Raw genomic sequence first — 19,498 nt, forward strand, 5'->3', positions numbered from 1 at the left:
AATATTGTATAAAATCAGAATGTATTCAGTTGTCTTGCCTCTTCTCTCTGAAAGATAAAGAAATTGACAGAACTTTAAAAAAGGCATTAGGTGCCAAAGTATCAGGTATATTACCTCTTCTATGTATATTTCTACTTCAAATTGTGTGTGTGTGTGTGTGTAACAAAATGTAGTGACAAGCTTTGAGGTAGTTCCACTCTATGTCCACTGAGTGGCAGTAAGGAGAAATGTATCAAATTGAGTGCTAATGTTGTGGACCTAAAACTCCTCACTAACCTCCATTTGTTGATGTATCCAGTTGAGTGCCTGTGTGATATGGGTATAGACCCCCGGTTTGTTTCTGTCACCACAGCCCATACCCCAGCTGGTGGCTCCTACCAGTTTCCACAGCGAAGAGTCCATACATGCCAGGGGGCCTCCACTGTCCCCCTGAGGAATGGGAGAAATACAAGCACATGGGCATAGAAAACTAAAAACCGGTACCACTTTATAACTATTCCTCATGAATAGTAAGCAATGTGTTTTAAAGGGGGTTGCTGAGGTGCTCTAACCCCCCAAGAGCACTAACCCTAACCATGATACTGACATCTTGGAACTTTTTCACTGTACACGTAAATACTATCAGGCTAAGTATTACATTATAAACCGTTAGGAACATCAGGCCCCTCTGCACTGTGTGACATCCCTGTCACACAGCACTGTGTGACAGGGATGTCTGGCCCTGTCACGACAGGGCTGGTACCATGTCTGGTACCATGTTAACATGGTAACATGACAGGGCCATGACAGCCCTGCCATTCAGTGCTGTGAGAGGGGCCTGATGTGAAAGGGTGTGACATACACAAATCGTAACAGCCTTTTTCTCTCTCCCTGGGAAGTCGGCTAATTGATACATAATAAACACATACTAACAGTCCAGTTTAATGGAAAATCTGATATTTGAAAATGTATTAGATATTTTCTAAATTATTACGACATCTGACACAAACGATAAAAATAAAGCTTACATTTTAATTGACCGTGGGAGCGATAAGGGACCTGGATATTGGATAGGGGCACTGGTCCAAAAAAAGGTTGAGAAACATTGCTCTATAGTTATGGGAATAGAGAACTATTTAAAACTTTAACTAAATAAAAAGTTTTAAAAATGACAATATGCGAAAGAAAGAAGAAATGCAGGGAGGTACTTCCATGGCCTACAGGCAGCATGCACTAGACATTTTCTTCTACCAGTCCATCGTTGTCGAAGATGATGTAGCTTCCTTGTGCTGTGATGGGTTTGTCAGTGGTTATCTTTGCTGCCGATTGTGCTATTGTAGATGACTATGAAGCCCAATTCTGGAACCACATATCTTGCCACACTTCGGACATGTGCGGATCAGGAGGCTGAGATGGTGCTGGATCAGCATGAAGGTGTCCTCGCTGGCGCCACACCATCCGTCTCGAGCATTGAGGTGGGTGCGGAAATGCCAAGTAGCCAGGAGTTTTGCTTTGTTGTGTTTTCGACCGCAGAAGGGACGTGTCGGTGGCTGCGGTTGGCCACCCAGGTATGCGAGGAACAAGCAATGTTTAGGTCACCTTTTCCAGACCGTGCCCCTGTGAGGGATGAGCAGTGCAGACCCCAAATAGGGTTTCTCAGTCGCACAGGATGCTGACGAACCTACTCATCCCAGTCACATCCTTGACCTGCTCCTGTCACTAAATCCCATGTCGCCAGAGGACTTCTATAGGTTTGAAGCTGAAGCCTGTGCTTGTGAGTGGATTTGATGTGAGGGATGGGGCGCGCAGTTCCTTTCCTTCCCCCACAAGCTTGGCCACACCCCACTCCGTGGGTGACCCTACCAGGAGCTGACACCCCCGACGGCATCGCTCTGAGGATCATTGAAACACACAAGCCTTTCAACCACAGCAAGGTGACGATCCTTGGAAAGAATATTTGGCACTGATTGGTCCGGCAGGTTGTGAGATTAGCCCCAGACACATAGACCGGCACGTGGTACAAAAGGATCACTTCTACCCCCTTTAATTTCATCAGTATATGCATTAGTATAAGCATACCTGACAGGAGTCTGTTCCTCCCTCCAGATATCCAGCACAGATCATCCAGGAGGAGATGAAGCCTTGATACACGCCTGGCTGGCTGCAGGTCTTCGTGGAGATGAGAGGCACACGAGCTGATAGCAGTGACACACTGGACTGACCTGGAGAAGAACATGCAGCAGCTTAGAATTCATTCCTAACTCTCTTAAGTGGAAACACAGGTTTAAATGGGCTTTGAGCGATGGGGGGAAAATCCGTCCCTCTGTTTTTGATATTCCCCCTCTCTGGTCACTGATTTTTATCACCGGTGGGATATGTTTGATCCCTGCTTCTGGTCAGACTGAATACATGCACTTCCTTTTGTTATTTATATTTGATAATATCACAATTTTACAATTTAAGAAAAAATATATGTTTACTATATTAACCCTGGCAAGGCTGGCATATTTTGGGCAAATTTCCAAAACCCCTCAAAATACTTCAAATATATTTAGGAAAATGTCAAAAATAGTGAAAATAGCAGCTCTACAAAAGTGGTTAAGAAAATATCTCACCTTTTGTTTAGTTTTGTTCAAATCCAACCCTGTGGAAACACCTGCTAAACACAACTAATATGATGACACTGCTTAGATATCAACCTCACCTCCATCCTCCGTCGTGCCCCAGCCTGAGATCCAGCAGAATGTCCCCTCCCTAAACTCCTCTCCAAAGTTAGGCAGACAGATCGGCTCTATAAGGCCTGCGAAAACACAACTGAAATTAACCACGTTTTCCAGTAACATCAGAGTGACTGGCATACACAACAACCTGGTGTCATGGTGGTGATAAATATCAAATATCAAATTGATTATCAGTTCTGCTTTAATTTCACACTCTAATCCTTCTCTGAAAGCAGGTGTTGTGTTTAACCCAAAATGGCATACATGTCCATGACCTTTGGAAGCATTCTAGAGCTTATAACCACATGTGGTGTTCGCCAGCTGTACCAAACTAAACAAGCCCACTCGATACGTTCAAAAGTAGAGGTGGAAAGACTGGTGATGCGAGGTTAGTTCAAAAGTGGAGAGCAAGGTGGAAAATGATGTGTGTGTCAGTATGTGTGTGTGTGTGTGTGTGTGTGTGTGTGTGAGAGAGAGAGAGAGAGAGAGAGAGAGAGAGAGAGAGAGAGAGAGAGAGAGAGAGAGAGAGAGAGAGAGAGATCAGGCTTGTCCCTCAGACAGCTGATACTCATAATGACCAGCTGATACTCATAATGACACTTCTCTGTAGGAGACCTGGAAACCTGAGAGAGGCAACGTTCCCAGATTAGGGGAGACAGACAGTGAGTGAGCGTGTGTGTGTGTGCGTGCGAGAGAGAGAGAGAGAGCGAGCAATAGGTCTCACTTCACACAGCAGAGATTGGGACATAGCAAGGCAGAAACAGCTGAAGCGCAAAAAAGGACAGAGAGAGCCAGAGAATTAGAAAGAACATAAAAGCGAAATGGGACTGAGGCATTGAAAACTAAAGGCACCATAATGAGGGTAGAGGGGTTGAGTGGAGGGCTGGAGGGCTTTGGCCATGGGACGGGGACGGGGACATGAGATGGATGAGAGAGGGGACCTATTCCAACCAATAAATGTGTGCCTTGTTTAACTTTACCAGGGAAGTAAAGGTTAGAAGACGGACACCCGTACCGTTGAAATTGAGTGGCTCGGCCAGTCTCATCAGTGCAATGTCATAGTCGAGTCCTTTGGGTCTGTACTGGCTGTGGTAGATGATTTTCTCCACAGCCAGGGACAGGGCGCCATTCACCGGCTGCTCTATCATACCTGCATGCACTGCCCACATAGTGGGATAGGCGAACCTGAAGAGAGGCCATGGCAATGCATTCGGTGAGTGACATACAGTATCTCTACTGTCAGGACAACAAGATACTGGCTGACGAAGTCATACTGTGTTACTTTTTCAATTGAGAGTATTTTTGATACAATCTTTTAATTGTATATTTCTCACAATAACCATTCAACACTCCCTTTTTTTTTTTTTTTTACAACTTCTCTCGAGTTCCTGGCCCCAGCACTTGTGTGTAAATGACACAGGCACCTGATAATGTACCGGAAATGTATTTATTCATGTATTTTAAAGTGAATATAAACCGTTTCTGAAAAACTGTTTCCAAAATCTTGTAGCTAGGACCCGGCCTTCAGCATTCGTATTGGAGCGGTACTTCTTGTGGTTTTGTTTTGAACTGAATTCTAGGAATCACGGTTCTAACAGACAAAGACCTACCAGAGGTGCCACCAAAAAGACTAAAAAGATGGATGTTACACAGTATGACTTCAACATAAACACCCACTTATTTGTTCAGAAGCATTTCCAAGTAGTGATGAACACTGGTATCAGCTTGCATTATGGAGATAAAGGCTTTACAGTAGGACAGTCAGTGGTTTGGTATTTACCCAAACACACAGTGTGCGGCGGTGACGATCCAGCGTGCGTCGACGATGGATCCTCCACAAAGATGCTCGCTCTTAAAATGGAGGCTGACCTGCCAGGGAAACTGGCCCGGTTGGGAGATGTTGCCTCCAACAATACGGCTAGTGAAACGGGGCCTTGAGCCACAATCTGAGGGAATAGACAATGATTATGATGATGATGGTGTTTATAGTACTTTGTAGTGACTTTTTTTTTGGTCCCTAACATTCATCGAGCTCTGGACTTAGTACATTTTCTTTTTTCACCATTGGGTCACTACCGAAACGAAAGTTTGGCACTACCGAAACGAAAGTTAAATCCGAAAAAAAAAATCACTTTTCACTGAAGAGCGTGCAAGAGACCATAGAAAGTATGTACCATGGTGGAGCAGTGGTTAAGATTCAGGCCTTGCATACTGAAGGTCCTGAGCTCAAATCCTGCACGGACATCTTTCTAACTTTTACTTGGGGCTTTTACCTTTATCTAATCTTTCAGAAAATTCCTCGCAAGTCAACAGAATAGGTGAAGACCTCTGTGGTGCAGTGGTTTAGATACAGGACTTGCACCCAGAAGGTTCCTGGTTCAAATCCAACCAGTGCACTTTTCAAACTTTTACCCGACTCTTGCACCTTTATCTAATCTTTCACTGAAGAGCGTGCAAGAGACCACAGAAAGTATGAACATCAAATTTCTCTTTTGGGCCTTGAGTCCCAAGACTCAAGACCCAAAATATTCTTGAGTCGAACGCATTAGATCCAAGTAGACATCAAATTTCTCTTTTGGGCCTTGAGTCTTGGGACTTAAGGCCCAAAAGAGAAATTTGATGTCTACTTGGATCTAATGCGTTGGACTCAAGACTCTTTTGGGTCTTGAGTCTTGGGCCCTCTACTGGCCCTCTACTGGCAGTGACGTCACACTTTGGTGCTCTATATCCATTGCCATTGACAATGCATTAGACGCTTAAAGTTAAATGTCTCAAAAACTACAAAACATTTCAAAGTAAAAAGTTCAAGCATTTGTGTCCACAGTAAGATGAATTATAAAAAGTGTGAATGGAGTTTCTAAGTGAAAGCGTTGTTTGAGGTGCCAAAACTTTTAGAGGAGTACATTTCTAAACCTATGAAACATTTCAAAGATTTGTTTTCAGGCAAACATTGTTCACAGTAAGATGAACATTTTAAAGTTTGAATGGGGTTTCTAGGTGTAAGTATATAGGACTGATAGCCTGCCAAAGTTTGTACTTTTAAATTTACTAAGTCCAGAGCTCGATGAATATTAGGGACAAAAAAAAAGTCACTACAAAGTACTACCAGTCAACTCTAAATTGCCTGAAACGTACTCCTAACAGGTTTTCGGGGGGACGATTTTGGCCTCCACACTTAGTGATTTTTTTGGATTTAACTTTCGTTTCGGTAGTGACCAACTTTCGTTTCGGTAGTGACCCAATGGTGAAAAAATAAATTTACTAAGTGTGGAGGCCAAAATCGTCCCCCCAAAAACCTGTTAGGAGTATGTTCCAGGCAATTTAGAGTTGATTGGTAGTACTTTATAGTGACTTTTTTTTTTGGTCCCTAACATTCATCGAGCTCTGGACTTAGTAAATTTTCTTTTTTCACCATTGGGTCACTACCGAAACGAAGGTTTGGCACTACCGAAACGAAAGTTAAATCCGAAAAAATCACTAAGTGTGGAGGCCAAAATCGTCCCCCCAAAAACCTGTTAGGAGTACGTTTCAGGCAATTTAGAGTTGATTGGTAGTACTTTGTAGTGACTTTTTTTTTTGGTCCCTAACATTCATCGAGCTCTGGACTTAGTAAATTTTCTTTTTTCACCATTGGGTCACTACCGAAACGAAGGTTTGGCACTACCGAAACGAAAGTTAAATCCGAAAAAATCACTAAGTGTGGAGGCCAAAATCGTCCCCCCAAAAACCTGTTAGGAGTACGTTTCAGGCAATTTAGAGTTGATTGGTAGTACTTTGTAGTGACTTTTTTTTTTGGTCCCTAACATTCATCGAGCTCTGGACTTAGTAAATTTTCTTTTTTCACCATTGGGTCACTACCGAAACGAAGGTTTGGCACTACCGAAACGAAAGTTAAATCCGAAAAAATCACTAAGTGTGGAGGCCAAAATCGTCCCCCCAAAAACCTGTTAGGAGTACGTTTCAGGCAATTTAGAGTTGATTGGTACAGTTTATGATGAAGATAGAAAGAAATGGAAGAAGACGGAAATTAGAAAAATGCACACAGTAAAGTGCAGACCTCTGCCAAGGAGGCAGCCTTTCTACAAAGCATTGTATTTATTAATGATATAGTATGTGAACAATGTAGACTAGCAATAATTGTCATGTCAAAAATTACATGGGTGAGTCCCAGGCAGTCGACTGGCAAGTTGGTTTAAGAGTTAAGTACAGGGTCTGAAAGCAGAAGGTTTGGGGTCCAAAGCTCCTGAAGAACATTTTCACTGTCCATCTAAATTCTAAAAGGTGGGTTAAGTATGACGTTCCCAATTGTAGCTTCTATGCCAGCGTGGCTCAATAGATAAGTGCAGGGTCTGAAAGCAGAAGGTTTTGGGTTCAAAGCTCCTGAAGAACATTTTCACTGTCCATCTAAATTCTAAAAGGTGGGTTAAGGATGACGTTCCCAATTGTAGCTTCTATGCCAGCGTGGCTCAATAGATAAGTGCAGGGACTGACAGCAGAAGGTTAGGGGTTCAAAGCTCCTGAAGAACATTTTCACTGTCCATCTAAATTCTAAAAGGTGGGTTAAGTATGACGTTCCCAATTGTAACTTCTATGCCAGCGTGGCTCAATAGATAAGTGCAGGGTCTGAAAGCAGAAGGTTTGGGGTTCAAAGCTCCTGAAGAACATTTTCACTGTCCATCTAAATTCTAACCTCTAAAAGGTTAAGTATGACGTTCCCAATTGTAACTTCTGTGCCAGCGTGGCTCAATAGATAAGTGCAGGGTCTGAAAGCAGAAGGTTTGGGGCTCAAAGCTCCTGAAGAACATTTTCACTGTCCATCTAAATTCTAACCTCTAAAAGGTTAAGTATGACGTTCCCAATTGTAACTTCTATGCCAGCGTGGCTTAAAAGATCAATACATGGTTCATAAACCCAGGGTTCCTGGTTCAAATCTCACTCAAAACAACTCAAACAACTACTAAATAAAAACTGAAATAAAACAACTAAAATGAAACTGTGGTCAATACAAACTGGTGATGGAAAAAAAACACTAAACAATAAAAAAAATCACTAAACAATACAAAATAGTACCTCAATCAAATGAATGTGAAAGAACAGAGTCCATAAAATCACAAAACTAAAAAAAACAAAACTTTGCATAATATGTAAATTTCTTAAGCTCCTCCCCCTGGGGGGTGGGCTCCCTCCACGCTCCTCCCTCTCCTACCGGATTCTTAAGCTCCTCCCCCTGGAGGTGGGCTCCCTCCATGCTCCTCCCTCTCCTACCGGAGCTAAAAGAGGGCGTGAGGAGGGAGGCGGGCTTCATCCATGCTTCTCGCCTTAAAAAGACAGAAAATTGAGATCTTCCCTGACCAAGATTCAAACCCACAACCATTCACTTGTGAGGCCTATGCTTTTCTCTTGCACCACCAGGCCTTTCACAATAATTAGGATTTTGACGTTATATTTAAAGTTAAAGCAAGAGGTGACAGGTCAAAATACGAAAATCCACAGCAAACACCTCTACCCCTGACAGAATGACTGAATCTACTAGATACACCATCTGATGATCAGGGAAAGGGTTCATTATGACACAACTGAGATTTAGGTTGTTTAAAACCATCTGTTAGAAAACGTTTACTCTGACTGAGTCTGAACCCAGATTTGCACCTTCATTGAAAGCAAACAGAGAGATGTTTCATAATGTCATACAAATTCATACCCTTTTTTGTCATTTATAAATTCCTTAGTTTCAGATGATCAAAACTATAGCAGTTTTGGTGTTAAATCAAGTAGGCTACATTGTTCTCACTTTGGACTGGACATTAAAAAATATGTCTGTAAAGTTTTCAACTATAGTTCCTCAAACAGTGCTGTATTATGACCACAGACCCTCTTTGATTAGCTGAATTAAGTTTAAGAAAATACCACTTTGCACTCATGGCATGCTGCATATCAAATAAATGATCAATTATAGGCCGAGCTCCATACTTCGTTTTGAGGTATTCTAGTGACTCAGGGATAACGAACGTAAATTGAATCCAACCACTTAAATGTAATATATTTATTGCAACAACCAACCAAGAGTGTTGCAAATGGCTGAGTTTGTAACATCATGAGGAAACTCACACAAACAAAGAAGCCTTAAATGATTTTATTAAAACCAACTTAACCCCATATGGGTCACCGGTGAGCCTCAGGGCTCAATACTAGTGTATTTTCTGTTTTGTGTTATTATGAGGAAAGCTTTGACTGACAATAGCTTATCGACAAGCTCACAATGTGTCGCAGTGAGCTTGTCGCTCGGCTATTTACTGCTAAAGCTATACCCACAATGCGGATACTGGGGTAGTTAACAGTGCTTAAAGGGCAAGATCACTTGGTAGACGTTTGGGTTGTGTGGTTACCTTGCCAAGATGCATCTCCAAAGGTGGGCAAGAAATCTAAAATAATTGCTCCATTGATAATTAAAAATATGTTCCTCATTGAATTACATTGTATGCTGAAACAGCTCTCAAAGTCACTTTTAGGACAAAAAACGCAAATAAAGTTGATTCAGACAATCTAGAACATCACCAAACCCAGTACCGAAATTGAAATAAGGCTTAACATCCTGTTGATTATGAGTTTTTTTTTTTTTTTTTTTAACGGACTGGATCCGCGGATCTGGATCTTCAAATAGTAAAATCAGCAGGAAGTTGACATTTTTATTAAAAAAACAAACGGTACTGGGTTTGGTGATGTTCTATATTGACTGAATCAGCTTTGTTTGTGTTCGTTTATGTGCTAAAAGAGTGACTTTGAGAGCTGTTTTACCGTACAATGTCAATGAGGAGCATATTTTGAATGGTCAATTTCTATTCAATGGAGCAATTATTTTAGATTTCTTGTTCACCTTTGGAGTTACATCATGTCAAGGTAACTACACAACCCAAACCTCTACCAAAGTGGTCTTGTCCTTTTAACAACCAAAATCCAAAAGGCTGGAGTGCTCTCAGTGAGCTTCATGGTGAGAGGGCGAGGACAAGAGTGAAGTCCAGCCACCTCTTTTATAGAGGACAATCCAGGTGGGCCAGATCTCCACTGATGACACACTCCGCCCTCCAATCATTCTGAAACACATGGTTAGTAACCATGACAACCACACCAATGTGACAAAATCTGCCAAAAAATACATCTAGAGATAATGCTAATGAAATCTATTTTGATTTTATATTTTTAAATAAAGTAATATTTTTAGGCACACTTTCATTCTCCATCTAAATTCTACTAGGACTAGTTAAGTATTTCGTTCTCACTTGCATTTTCTGTGCCAGCGTGGCACAAGACATAATGTCAGGGGTTTATAAACCGAAGGTTCCACTGTAGGTTCAAAACTCAAACCCAACAAACAACTGAAATCTAACTGGTGTGATTAAAAAAGCTGGTTCAAATGCCTCAATAAAAAACTAAAACTGCCATGAAATCAAACCATGAAAAAAACACTACATTAACAGCTGTCAAATTAATAAACAATGGGGAAAAGGAACTAAAGGGGAAAAAAACACTAAATAGTAAAATGCTTAAAATAAATATGAAGTCTCAAAAAAAGACACTAAAGAATTGTAGACGGTTATGTTTGACAAATCGCGACGCATTGTGAGCTTGTAGATCTGCTATTTTCAAAAGATTTTGATGCATTTTGAAAACTTGAAATGGGACTTCTGCACTTTACACACATACAGTACATTTTGATGCCAATACTTTTGAATTCCTGACCTTTACTTTAGGGTAGTGATACCTTTACTTAAGTAAAACATGTGAGTACTTTTTCCACCACTGTTTCTTAGTTGTCTACTGTCTTGCATGCTCTTCAGCAGTGGTGGAAGAAGTAAACCCCAGCATCCCTATTCTGGGGGCGAACATTCGTCAAAAATAACAGAGTTACAAGCTCACAACGTGTCGACGTGTTGTGAGCTTGTAGATTAACTATTTTTAGTGAAGAGATTTGGTGAGAAAAAGGCAAGCGGCCCAACTAAAGTTGCAACTTTACTAAGAATAGAGGGTCTAAGTGGTGAAGTTAAAATATCAATACCACAATGTAGAGATATGCTTTGCATCTAAATTCTAAAAGGATAAGTATTTCCTTCCCATCTGAATGTTTCATGTCTCTGTGGCTCAAGAGATGTGTCACTGTTTATGAACCAAAGATTTTAAGGTTCAAAGCTCCTAAAGAACATTTTAGCAAATGTTTTCAACTATAGTTCCTCAAACAGTGCTGTATTATGACCACAGACCCTCTTTGATTAGCTGAATTAAGTTTAAGAAAATACCACTTTGCACTCATGGCATGCTGCATATCAATCAAATCAATGATCAATTATAGGCCGAGCTCCATACTTCGTTTTGAGGTATTCTAGTGACTCAGGGATAACGAATTACGTAAATTGAATCCAACCACTTAAATGTAATATATTTATTGCAACAACCAACCAAGAGTGTTGCAAACGGCTGAGTTTGTAACAACATGAGGAAACTCACACAAACAAAGAAGGTTTAAATGATTTTATTAAAACTTAACCCCATATGGGTAACCGGTGAGCCTCAGGGCTCAATACTAGTGTATTTTCTGTTTTGTGTTATTATGAGGAAAGCTTTGACTGAAAATAGCTTATCGACAAGCTCACAATGTGTCGCAGTGAGCTTGTCGCTCGGCTATTTTCTGCTAAAGCTATACCCACAATAAGGACACTGAGGTAGTTAACAGTGCTTAAAGGGCAAGACCACTTGGTAGACGTTTGGGTTGTGTGGTTACCTTGCCATGATGCATCTCCAAAGGTGGGCAAGAAATCTAAAATAATTGCTCCATTGATAATTAAAAATATGCTCCTCATTGAATTACATTGTATGCTGAAACAGCTCTCAAAGTCACTTTTAGCACAAACGAACGCAAATAAAGTTGATTCAGACAATCTAGAACATCGCCAAACCCAGTACCGTTTGTTTTTGAAATAAGGCTAACATCCTGTTGATTATTTTATTATTAAAATGTATTTTTTATTTAGATCAATTTCTATTCAATGGAGCAATTATTTTAGATTTCTTGTTCACCTTTGGAGTTACATCATGTCAAGGTAACTACACAACCCAAACCTCTACCAAAGTGGTCTTGTCCTTTAACAACCAAAATCCAAAAGGCTGGAGTGCTCCCAGTGAGCTTCATGGTGAGAGAGAGGACAAGAGTGAAGTCCAGCCACCTGTTTTATAGAGGACAATCCAGGTGGGCCAGATCTCCACTGATGACACACTCCACCCTCCAATCATTCTGAAACACATGGTTAGTAACCATGACAACCACACCAGTTACCCTGACAACCCCCAGGGTTGTCACAAGAATTAAATATAAAAAACTAGGACCAGGAGACCTGGTACTGCCAGACCCCTGGTGGTTGAAGGGACGAAACAGGGACAAAAGAGATCACTGTATGTGTCTGTCTGTGTCCCTTTTATGCCCATATATGGACAAAAGAGGGACAAAAGAGGGACGAAAGAGGGACAGACAAAGCCCTGTCCGTGTCCCTGTATGTGTCTGTCTGTGTCCCTTTTATGCCCATATATGGACAAAAGAGGGACAAAAGAGGGACGAAAGAGGGACAGACAAAGCCTCATGTAGGCCGACCCTCTGGGTCTGGCAACAAAAACCCAGTTACAGGTCATGACATGCAAATACAAAGAAGTCTGTGTGCATGGACACAAATTCACATATCTATACACAGACTACGGGTCCTCCTGGGTCCACTTGGACCAAAAAAACTCACATGACCCTCGACCTGAGTGGGTTCAGAACAACATTTCTGACTTGGGTAAGTGTCAGATCTGAAATAATAGCGGGTCCCGGGGTAATTGCAACCGAAAATAGATATACCCATCCAGACCCTCCAGGCCCATTTTCACAGGCTGGCCACAAGAAGTCTGACATCCATATTGCCACACCATTCCCTGGGCTGTGTGGACCCCGAGATCCACATGACTTTTGTATAAAAATAAATAATAATAAAAGTAACATTAACTTACCCAAACATTTTAGTGTGGTCACCATCCCAGAGCTGCACTGTGTTTTACTGAAGAGAGAAATGCTTAATTTATCCTTAAGTCATGCAGCAGTGTCACTCGCGGAAAATAGCAGTCTACAAGATCACAACGCATCTCGTGCAACGCGTTGGGAGCTTGTAGATTCTCGGTACACGACACCAGCACACGTCAAAGCATAAATCAGGCTAAAGGGAGAAGTGAGCAGTTTGGTTAACAACAGTGATGGTGTTACAGAGGCTTAACTTAACTAAAACAAAAAATACATATTTTCATTTGAGAAATACAGCATGTCATTACTGTCCTAGGTACTTAGGGCAACACATAGACCAGATAGGCAACAGTCACAGGGATTAAAGCAAAAACAAATCTCACGACTGAATAGTTTTGTCAGGCCAAGTGCCAATCTGTGATTTGTGAAACAGCGTGAAAGCTGTCCTCCAACCTAGCCCTCTGTGTGTCCTAAACAATTAGAACAATATGTATAATTATGATGTTTAGGTATTATCATTCTAAACCTACTGTATGTTCAACAATCAGCCAACCGGTTTAAACCAAGGCTTTAACCTTTGCTTTTATGAAATATCCGAAACCAATAGGGTTTTATGGAAGATGCTTCCAAACATCAATTTACAATTTAAGCAATAGAGAACGTATACTGTAGCTGTTGCCAGTTTGACCCATTCTAATATGCTTTAGCCTACTCTTAAAAATGACTGAAATCAGTTGTGGTGGCTGAGAGCTTTAATCAAAGCATTCAACTGTTCTGCAAAAAACATGCTTTGGGAGGAGATTTTCACCCTCAGCAAACACAGCCTTTATAGCCTGGACACATGGCAAGAGACTTGTGTTGTTGCAATGTTCTTGTTTTATATTTTAAAAAGCAGATCTACATGCTCACAATGCAATGCATGTGTTTGCAGGTCGGCTATTTTTGCTACTTTTCAAATTGTTTGAATTTCTTTGAAAATTCCCGCTTATGCGTGCCCAAAATAAGGACGTTAGGTTGAAAGTGGTTTATTGTGTACAGACTGTGAAAGCAAGCTTCCTCTATTGAAGACAATAAAGAATGAATGTTGAGATGATGAGTGTGATGTTACCTGAGGTTGGTGGTGTTGTGAATCTTAACAATCTGGGTGCCGGGCTGGCTCAGATTGATTGACACCAGGTTGCTCTGGAAGTCCTGCTCTACTGAGGACAGATAGAGGAAGCGGGACTCTACGTAACTGACACACACACACACACACACACACACACACACACACACACACACACACACACACACACACACACACACACACACACACACACACACACACACACACACACACACACACACACACAGGCCTAATTATATTGATACTGATCATGCTTCTAAAAGTAGCAGTGATGGTAATAACCTCAATACCGGAAAAATTGATACAAATAATAGTAATATAATTAACAATAACCAGGTGAGGTTAGCTGTTCACACAGGATGTGGACTGGCGGCAAGTGCCATTAATATGAAGAGTGGTTTGCCACGTCAGACTTGTTGCACTCTGGTGTTTCGGTAAGTGCAGTGGGTTACGGCCACTGTCTGCCGTTCCACTCAAAGTTCAACCAAATTCAACTATGACCCCTCCAGCCGCTGACCTTTCAATGCACAGCCAGTAGCAAGAGAGAATGGACAGGACTAGACAGTAAACACACCGTCACACACAGAATGAACTTCCACAGCGTACTAGTCGGTACACTCTAACCCCAACTACCATGATTTAAACAAAAATGTGTATGGTGAAGCATCAGATTTCATTTGGGGACGAGATTGAGCAACTCTATTATCTATTTCTTGACAAAAATGTTGGCCTGATATTTACAGACGAGCTGCCAAACACTGACAATGGGCATAACCGGTGGGGCCTGCATTCCCAACTTGCATTGGAGTTCAGAGTGGTGAGTAGAGAGGGAGCGGGAGAGAGAGAGAGAGAGAGAGAGAGAGAGAGAGAGAGAGAGAGAGAGAGAGAGAGTGAGAAAATGTTAAGGCTGTTTATTTCTACTCTTAAGCCTCTTGGCTTTCTTTATCTGTCTCTGTACAGAGCAGTAAGTAATCACTATCCAAGTGGGGTTCACTGTGTACAGACTGAACTACTCTGTCATTAATATGCAATCAAAAAAGAACTTAAGTGAGAATGAACATGTGATTATTAAGTTGATATGTCACAATATCACTTGGACACATGAGGAGACATTAGGCTGCTCCCATAGATGGTTGAATGCAATTTTCCTCCTCCAATTGCGTCTCCTCCAATTGCGTCTCCTCCAATTGCTAAATAGCAATGGGTATGAAGTAGGCACACCTGCTATTTGAAGGCAATGGAAGCCGACACGCTGATTGGTTTAATTAATGTAACGCTCATAAACACACCCATGACTAATTCAAAGTTACAACCCGTTTGCGCAATACGCCTCAATGTGCGCCAGGTAACAGGTAACATGCCTTTTAACTACCACAATCCTGGTCTCTACTATACTACCTCCCCCTGGTCAGCTGGGGCGCCTGATGGAGGGGAAAGGAACTGCTTGGAATAACGTGTTCCTTCCACGCGCTACGTCCTACCGGGGAAACTCCCCCGTCAGGTGATAAAAAGCGACCTGCTCACTCCTCACACATTGAAGGAAGCATGAGCTCAGTTCGGGGGTCTCCCCAGGCTGGCAGAGGGAGAGTAGCGCCCAGGATTACAGCTTAGGCAATTGGCACTGGGTGAAAAAATGGGTTGCAAAAATCGTGGGATAAAAAACAAGAAAACGACCACAATTGGAGTTGGACACCCCCCCGACGCAATTGGTTATAAATCATAGATCATCTATGGTCTATGACTATGTTATAGACAGGGCCCTCAGAATGAAATTAACACAGTCAAGCCTTCATGATCACCCCCTCTCCCTTTGCCCATTGATGTTGAGTTGGTTTTTGAGGTCGTGTTGTGATGACGGCAAGCAGAGCTGCCAAGTTGCCACCTATCCGCATCCTGTGTAAACGGCCCGTCACATCCTACTTATTCACTCTGAGCAAATCATTAAAACAAATAAAAAAGATAAAAAACAGACTATTGCTATTTAAAGAGAGATGAGTGCTAAAGAGCTTGAGTGTGTACCTGGAGTAGCCCAGCTGTTTGCAGGCTGAATAGCCCAGGATGTTGTTCCAGTCCTCAGAACACACTGTCCTCCACACACCTCCACTCAAAACCTGCAACACGGAGCTCCTCCCACTCAGACGCACTGCATGGACAGACAGACAGACAGACAGACAGACAGACAGACAGACAGACAGACAGACAGACAGACAGACAGACAGACAGACAGAAATGGATAGATCAACAGATGAAGGGAAAGGGAGAGACAGGGAGAGAGAGTGATCAATAAAGGGAAAAAGAGAGATGGACAGAGAAAGGCGCAGTGGATCTACTGGAAGAGAGGGAGATGTATGTATGAGAGAAAAGTGTTTAGGTAGAGATAGATAGGCTAGATAGAAAGATACATAGATTGATGAACAGACCTACATAAATTGATAAAAGAACACGAGTCTATCAATTTGAATGCCAATGTGTAACATCTCTGTTGATTTATGTGTGTGTGTGTGTGTGTGTGTGTGTGTGTGTGTGTGTGTGTGTGTGTGTGTGTGTGCGTGCGTGCGTGCGTGCGTGCGTGCGTGCGTGCGTGCGTGCGTGCGTGCGTGCGTGCGTGCGTGCGTGCGTGCGTGCGTGCGTGCGTGCGTGTGTGTGTGTGTTAGTCTCACCACAGCTGAGTTCATCCTCGCCGTGTTCACAATCTTCTGTTCCGTCACACTGCGCTGAGCTGCTGATACAGCGAGAAGACGATCCACAGCGGAACTTCCCCATACAGCTCAGTCCCACTGAAAGGACAGACAGACAGACACACACACACACACACACACACACACACACACACACACACACACACACACACACACACACACACACACACACACACACAATGTAATGGAAAGGTTCACCTACTTATTTACTGAATAGGGTATATGGGATGAAAAATGTCTCTTCTACTCAGTCATATGGGCCCTAAAAAACATTGTAATGGTTTTAATTCATGGGTTTATTTAATGGTCTATGTTCTGTACAACGGTAACGTTGCATCAAGACTTGGGCGAATTATTTCCCAGAGTGTAACCTTAGTAGGTTTGTTTATATTGTGTCCCATCGGGCACTAAACCATTTTATCACCATGCATGTAAACTCTGATCTGCTTAATCGATTGCAAGAAAACCTGTCTGGAACACCGTTCACCATGCCACCTCATTCAACACAGTCACCGCTTCCAGGAATCCCCACGCAGGCACGCACCTCCCATTGCACAAAGCCAGGCCACACAAATTGTAAAACGGGATAGGTTCGCCATCAAATATGTATGAGGCCGACGCGGTGTGACGTGAGCTACCCACAAAGGGCTCCCTTATTTCCAGTGGTGGACAGCAACAAAGTACATTTTGAGTGCTGTACTTGAGTCCATGTTTTGAGTATCTGTACTTTACTTGAATATTTGTAATTTTGGACACTTATGACTTTCACTCACCTACATTTTAAAGATAAATATTGTACTTTTTCCTCCACTACTTATTTCAGACAGAGCTCCTTGTGATTCTCTTGCTCAGTGGTGGAAAGTAACTACAGTAAGTACATTTACTCAAGTAATGTGCTTAAGTACAATTTTGAAGTACTTTTACTTTACTGGGGTATTTCCAATTTTCAATATTTTGACTTCTACTCCATTACATCTCTTTCAACATCCATTTTACTTCTACTTGTAACAGAGTACATCTACATTGCAGTGTTGATACTTTTACTTAGGTAAAACATGTGAGTACTTTGTCCACCACTGCCTCTCGCTCACCTCCCAGTCCGATGCCGAGGATGAGAATAAGTAGAACAAGGACGCATGCACCGATCAACAGTTCCACCCTGCGCGCCAACAGCATAACCTTCCATGTCTTGGGCTCGAGGTCATCCTCTGTCACAACACACAACACGTTTCTGTTAACTTTCACACATTTGTTCACTGACGTCACATGTTTCTGTTTTCATCATGTGCCCAGTATTGTAATGTTGCATAATGAATGCATGTTCTGAGTGTTTTGAAGTGAATGCATGTTTTGGTCAAGTCAAGTCAATAGAACAGAGAAACTAGTGGAAATACAAAAACAACAAATAAATCAATGATAGTTGAAAGCCTTCAATAACATCAATTTAATATCTTGTGACTCTGCAACATATTGTTGTAAAACATTTAAACCCAATACCAATTAGTACTTATCAAGTGGTCATTGATGAGGACATGTACTGTACATGTACTGTATAAAAGTAGCTTTACACATACTATTTGTATAAACCCTGATACAAATAGAATAGTATAGTATAGAAAAGAATAGAATATATTCTGTTTAAATTAGTCTCTTAGTTGTAGAACTAAAATAAAAATAAAAAACAAAAGAAATATATAATACTTAATCAACAGAATGTAGCTTCGATTACATATTGAAGTTCATTTTATGTAGATGCAAAAAGACCACCTGCAGCACCATCATCACTGATCCTAATAGTTAGGATGGGTAAATGCAGAGGACACATTTCATGTATGTGCAAATGCACAGTGACAGATACCGCCAACAAACACTCACCAATCATAAAGGGCTGAACCTTGGTGATTGGCATGGCTGGGCTGGGTTCTCTGAAAGGCGGGAAGTCCTCGGCCTCGGGGCTGTTCGGGTCGGGGCTGCCCAACGGGCTGACGTTCAAGGTAGTAGGGGTGTCGACGATGGGAAGATCCTCATCTGTCACGGACACCACCTCTATCCTGGAGGGGTCGTCGGGCTGGTCTGAAGCCTCTTCCTCAGCTTCCTGGAGGGAGACGGCCCTTTCAGCTTAATCAAAGCATCGATCATGTCTCTGCGAATCCATCGTGCTTTAAAAAATGCTTCTGGCTCATGACTATGCACACAGACGGCCGATGTACCCATTCACTGTCTCTACCAAAGTGATACTACTTAATCAGACCGAGGTGTTAACTATCCCGTATCAGATACCGTTCAAGCTAGGGGTTTAACTTTCAGTGAATCAATGCAACACACTATTTGGTCTCAGATTTGTCTCAATCTATCTACCTGTCCATCCATCCATCCATCTAAATACCTGCCCATCCATCCGTCCATTCATTCATTCATCCATCCATCCATCCATCCACTTACAGGGGGTGCAGGGGTCCCAGCAGTAGTGGTGACAGCGTTGGTATCAGCAGAAGCTGTCTCAGGGTTTACTTCGCTCTCAGGTTTGGCCATGACTCCCCTCACTCACTGTCGGGCAGAACGGTCGGCCCATCGTAGAACAGCAGCAGCCATGGGTGGGCCCGCAACACCAGCAGCAGAGAGGAGGGGGTAGAAAGAAATGACTGACAGGAGGAAGAAAATATGACAGGGTGAGTAACAGAGAGGAGAAATCTAAAGCGGAAGTGCAAGTAGGGAATAGTGAACAGCGGAAAGATGGAGATCTGAAAAGCCAGGCATTCTTGGCAGTAGATAGTCCCTGAGATGAGTGCTGGGTCTGTTATTATATTCCTGGGTTTGGCCACCGAATGTCCAGAAAAAATAGCATTAGTCCCCCTGGATTGTTTTGGTTCTTTGTCCTTATGAGTCTTTATTGTGCTCTGAGGTAGTGCATCACCTGCACAGAGTAGACAAGTCT

The 19,498-nt window shown here is 42.2% G+C and overlaps 1 protein-coding gene across 1 annotated transcript; it reads right to left on the reverse strand.

The window, feature by feature from the left end:
- Positions 1-258: 258 nt before the first annotated feature.
- Positions 259-19,095, reverse strand: tmprss3a (transmembrane serine protease 3a; the record flags this gene model as incomplete). The annotated part of the gene is made up of 12 exons (XM_084084153.1): positions 259-429; positions 2,059-2,196; positions 2,679-2,779; positions 3,715-3,884; positions 4,480-4,645; positions 12,732-12,778; positions 13,847-13,972; positions 15,884-16,007; positions 16,525-16,641; positions 17,655-17,771; positions 18,439-18,658; positions 19,006-19,095. The coding sequence occupies 12 exons, from the start codon at positions 19,093-19,095 to the stop codon at positions 259-261; spliced, it is 1,587 nt and encodes a 528-aa protein (XP_083940279.1).
- Positions 19,096-19,498: the final 403 nt, after the last annotated feature.

The sequence above is a fragment of the Gymnoscopelus microlampas genome (assembly GCF_963454915.1).
Source record: "Gymnoscopelus microlampas genome assembly, chromosome: 17".
NCBI lineage: Eukaryota > Metazoa > Chordata > Actinopteri > Myctophiformes > Myctophidae > Gymnoscopelus > Gymnoscopelus microlampas.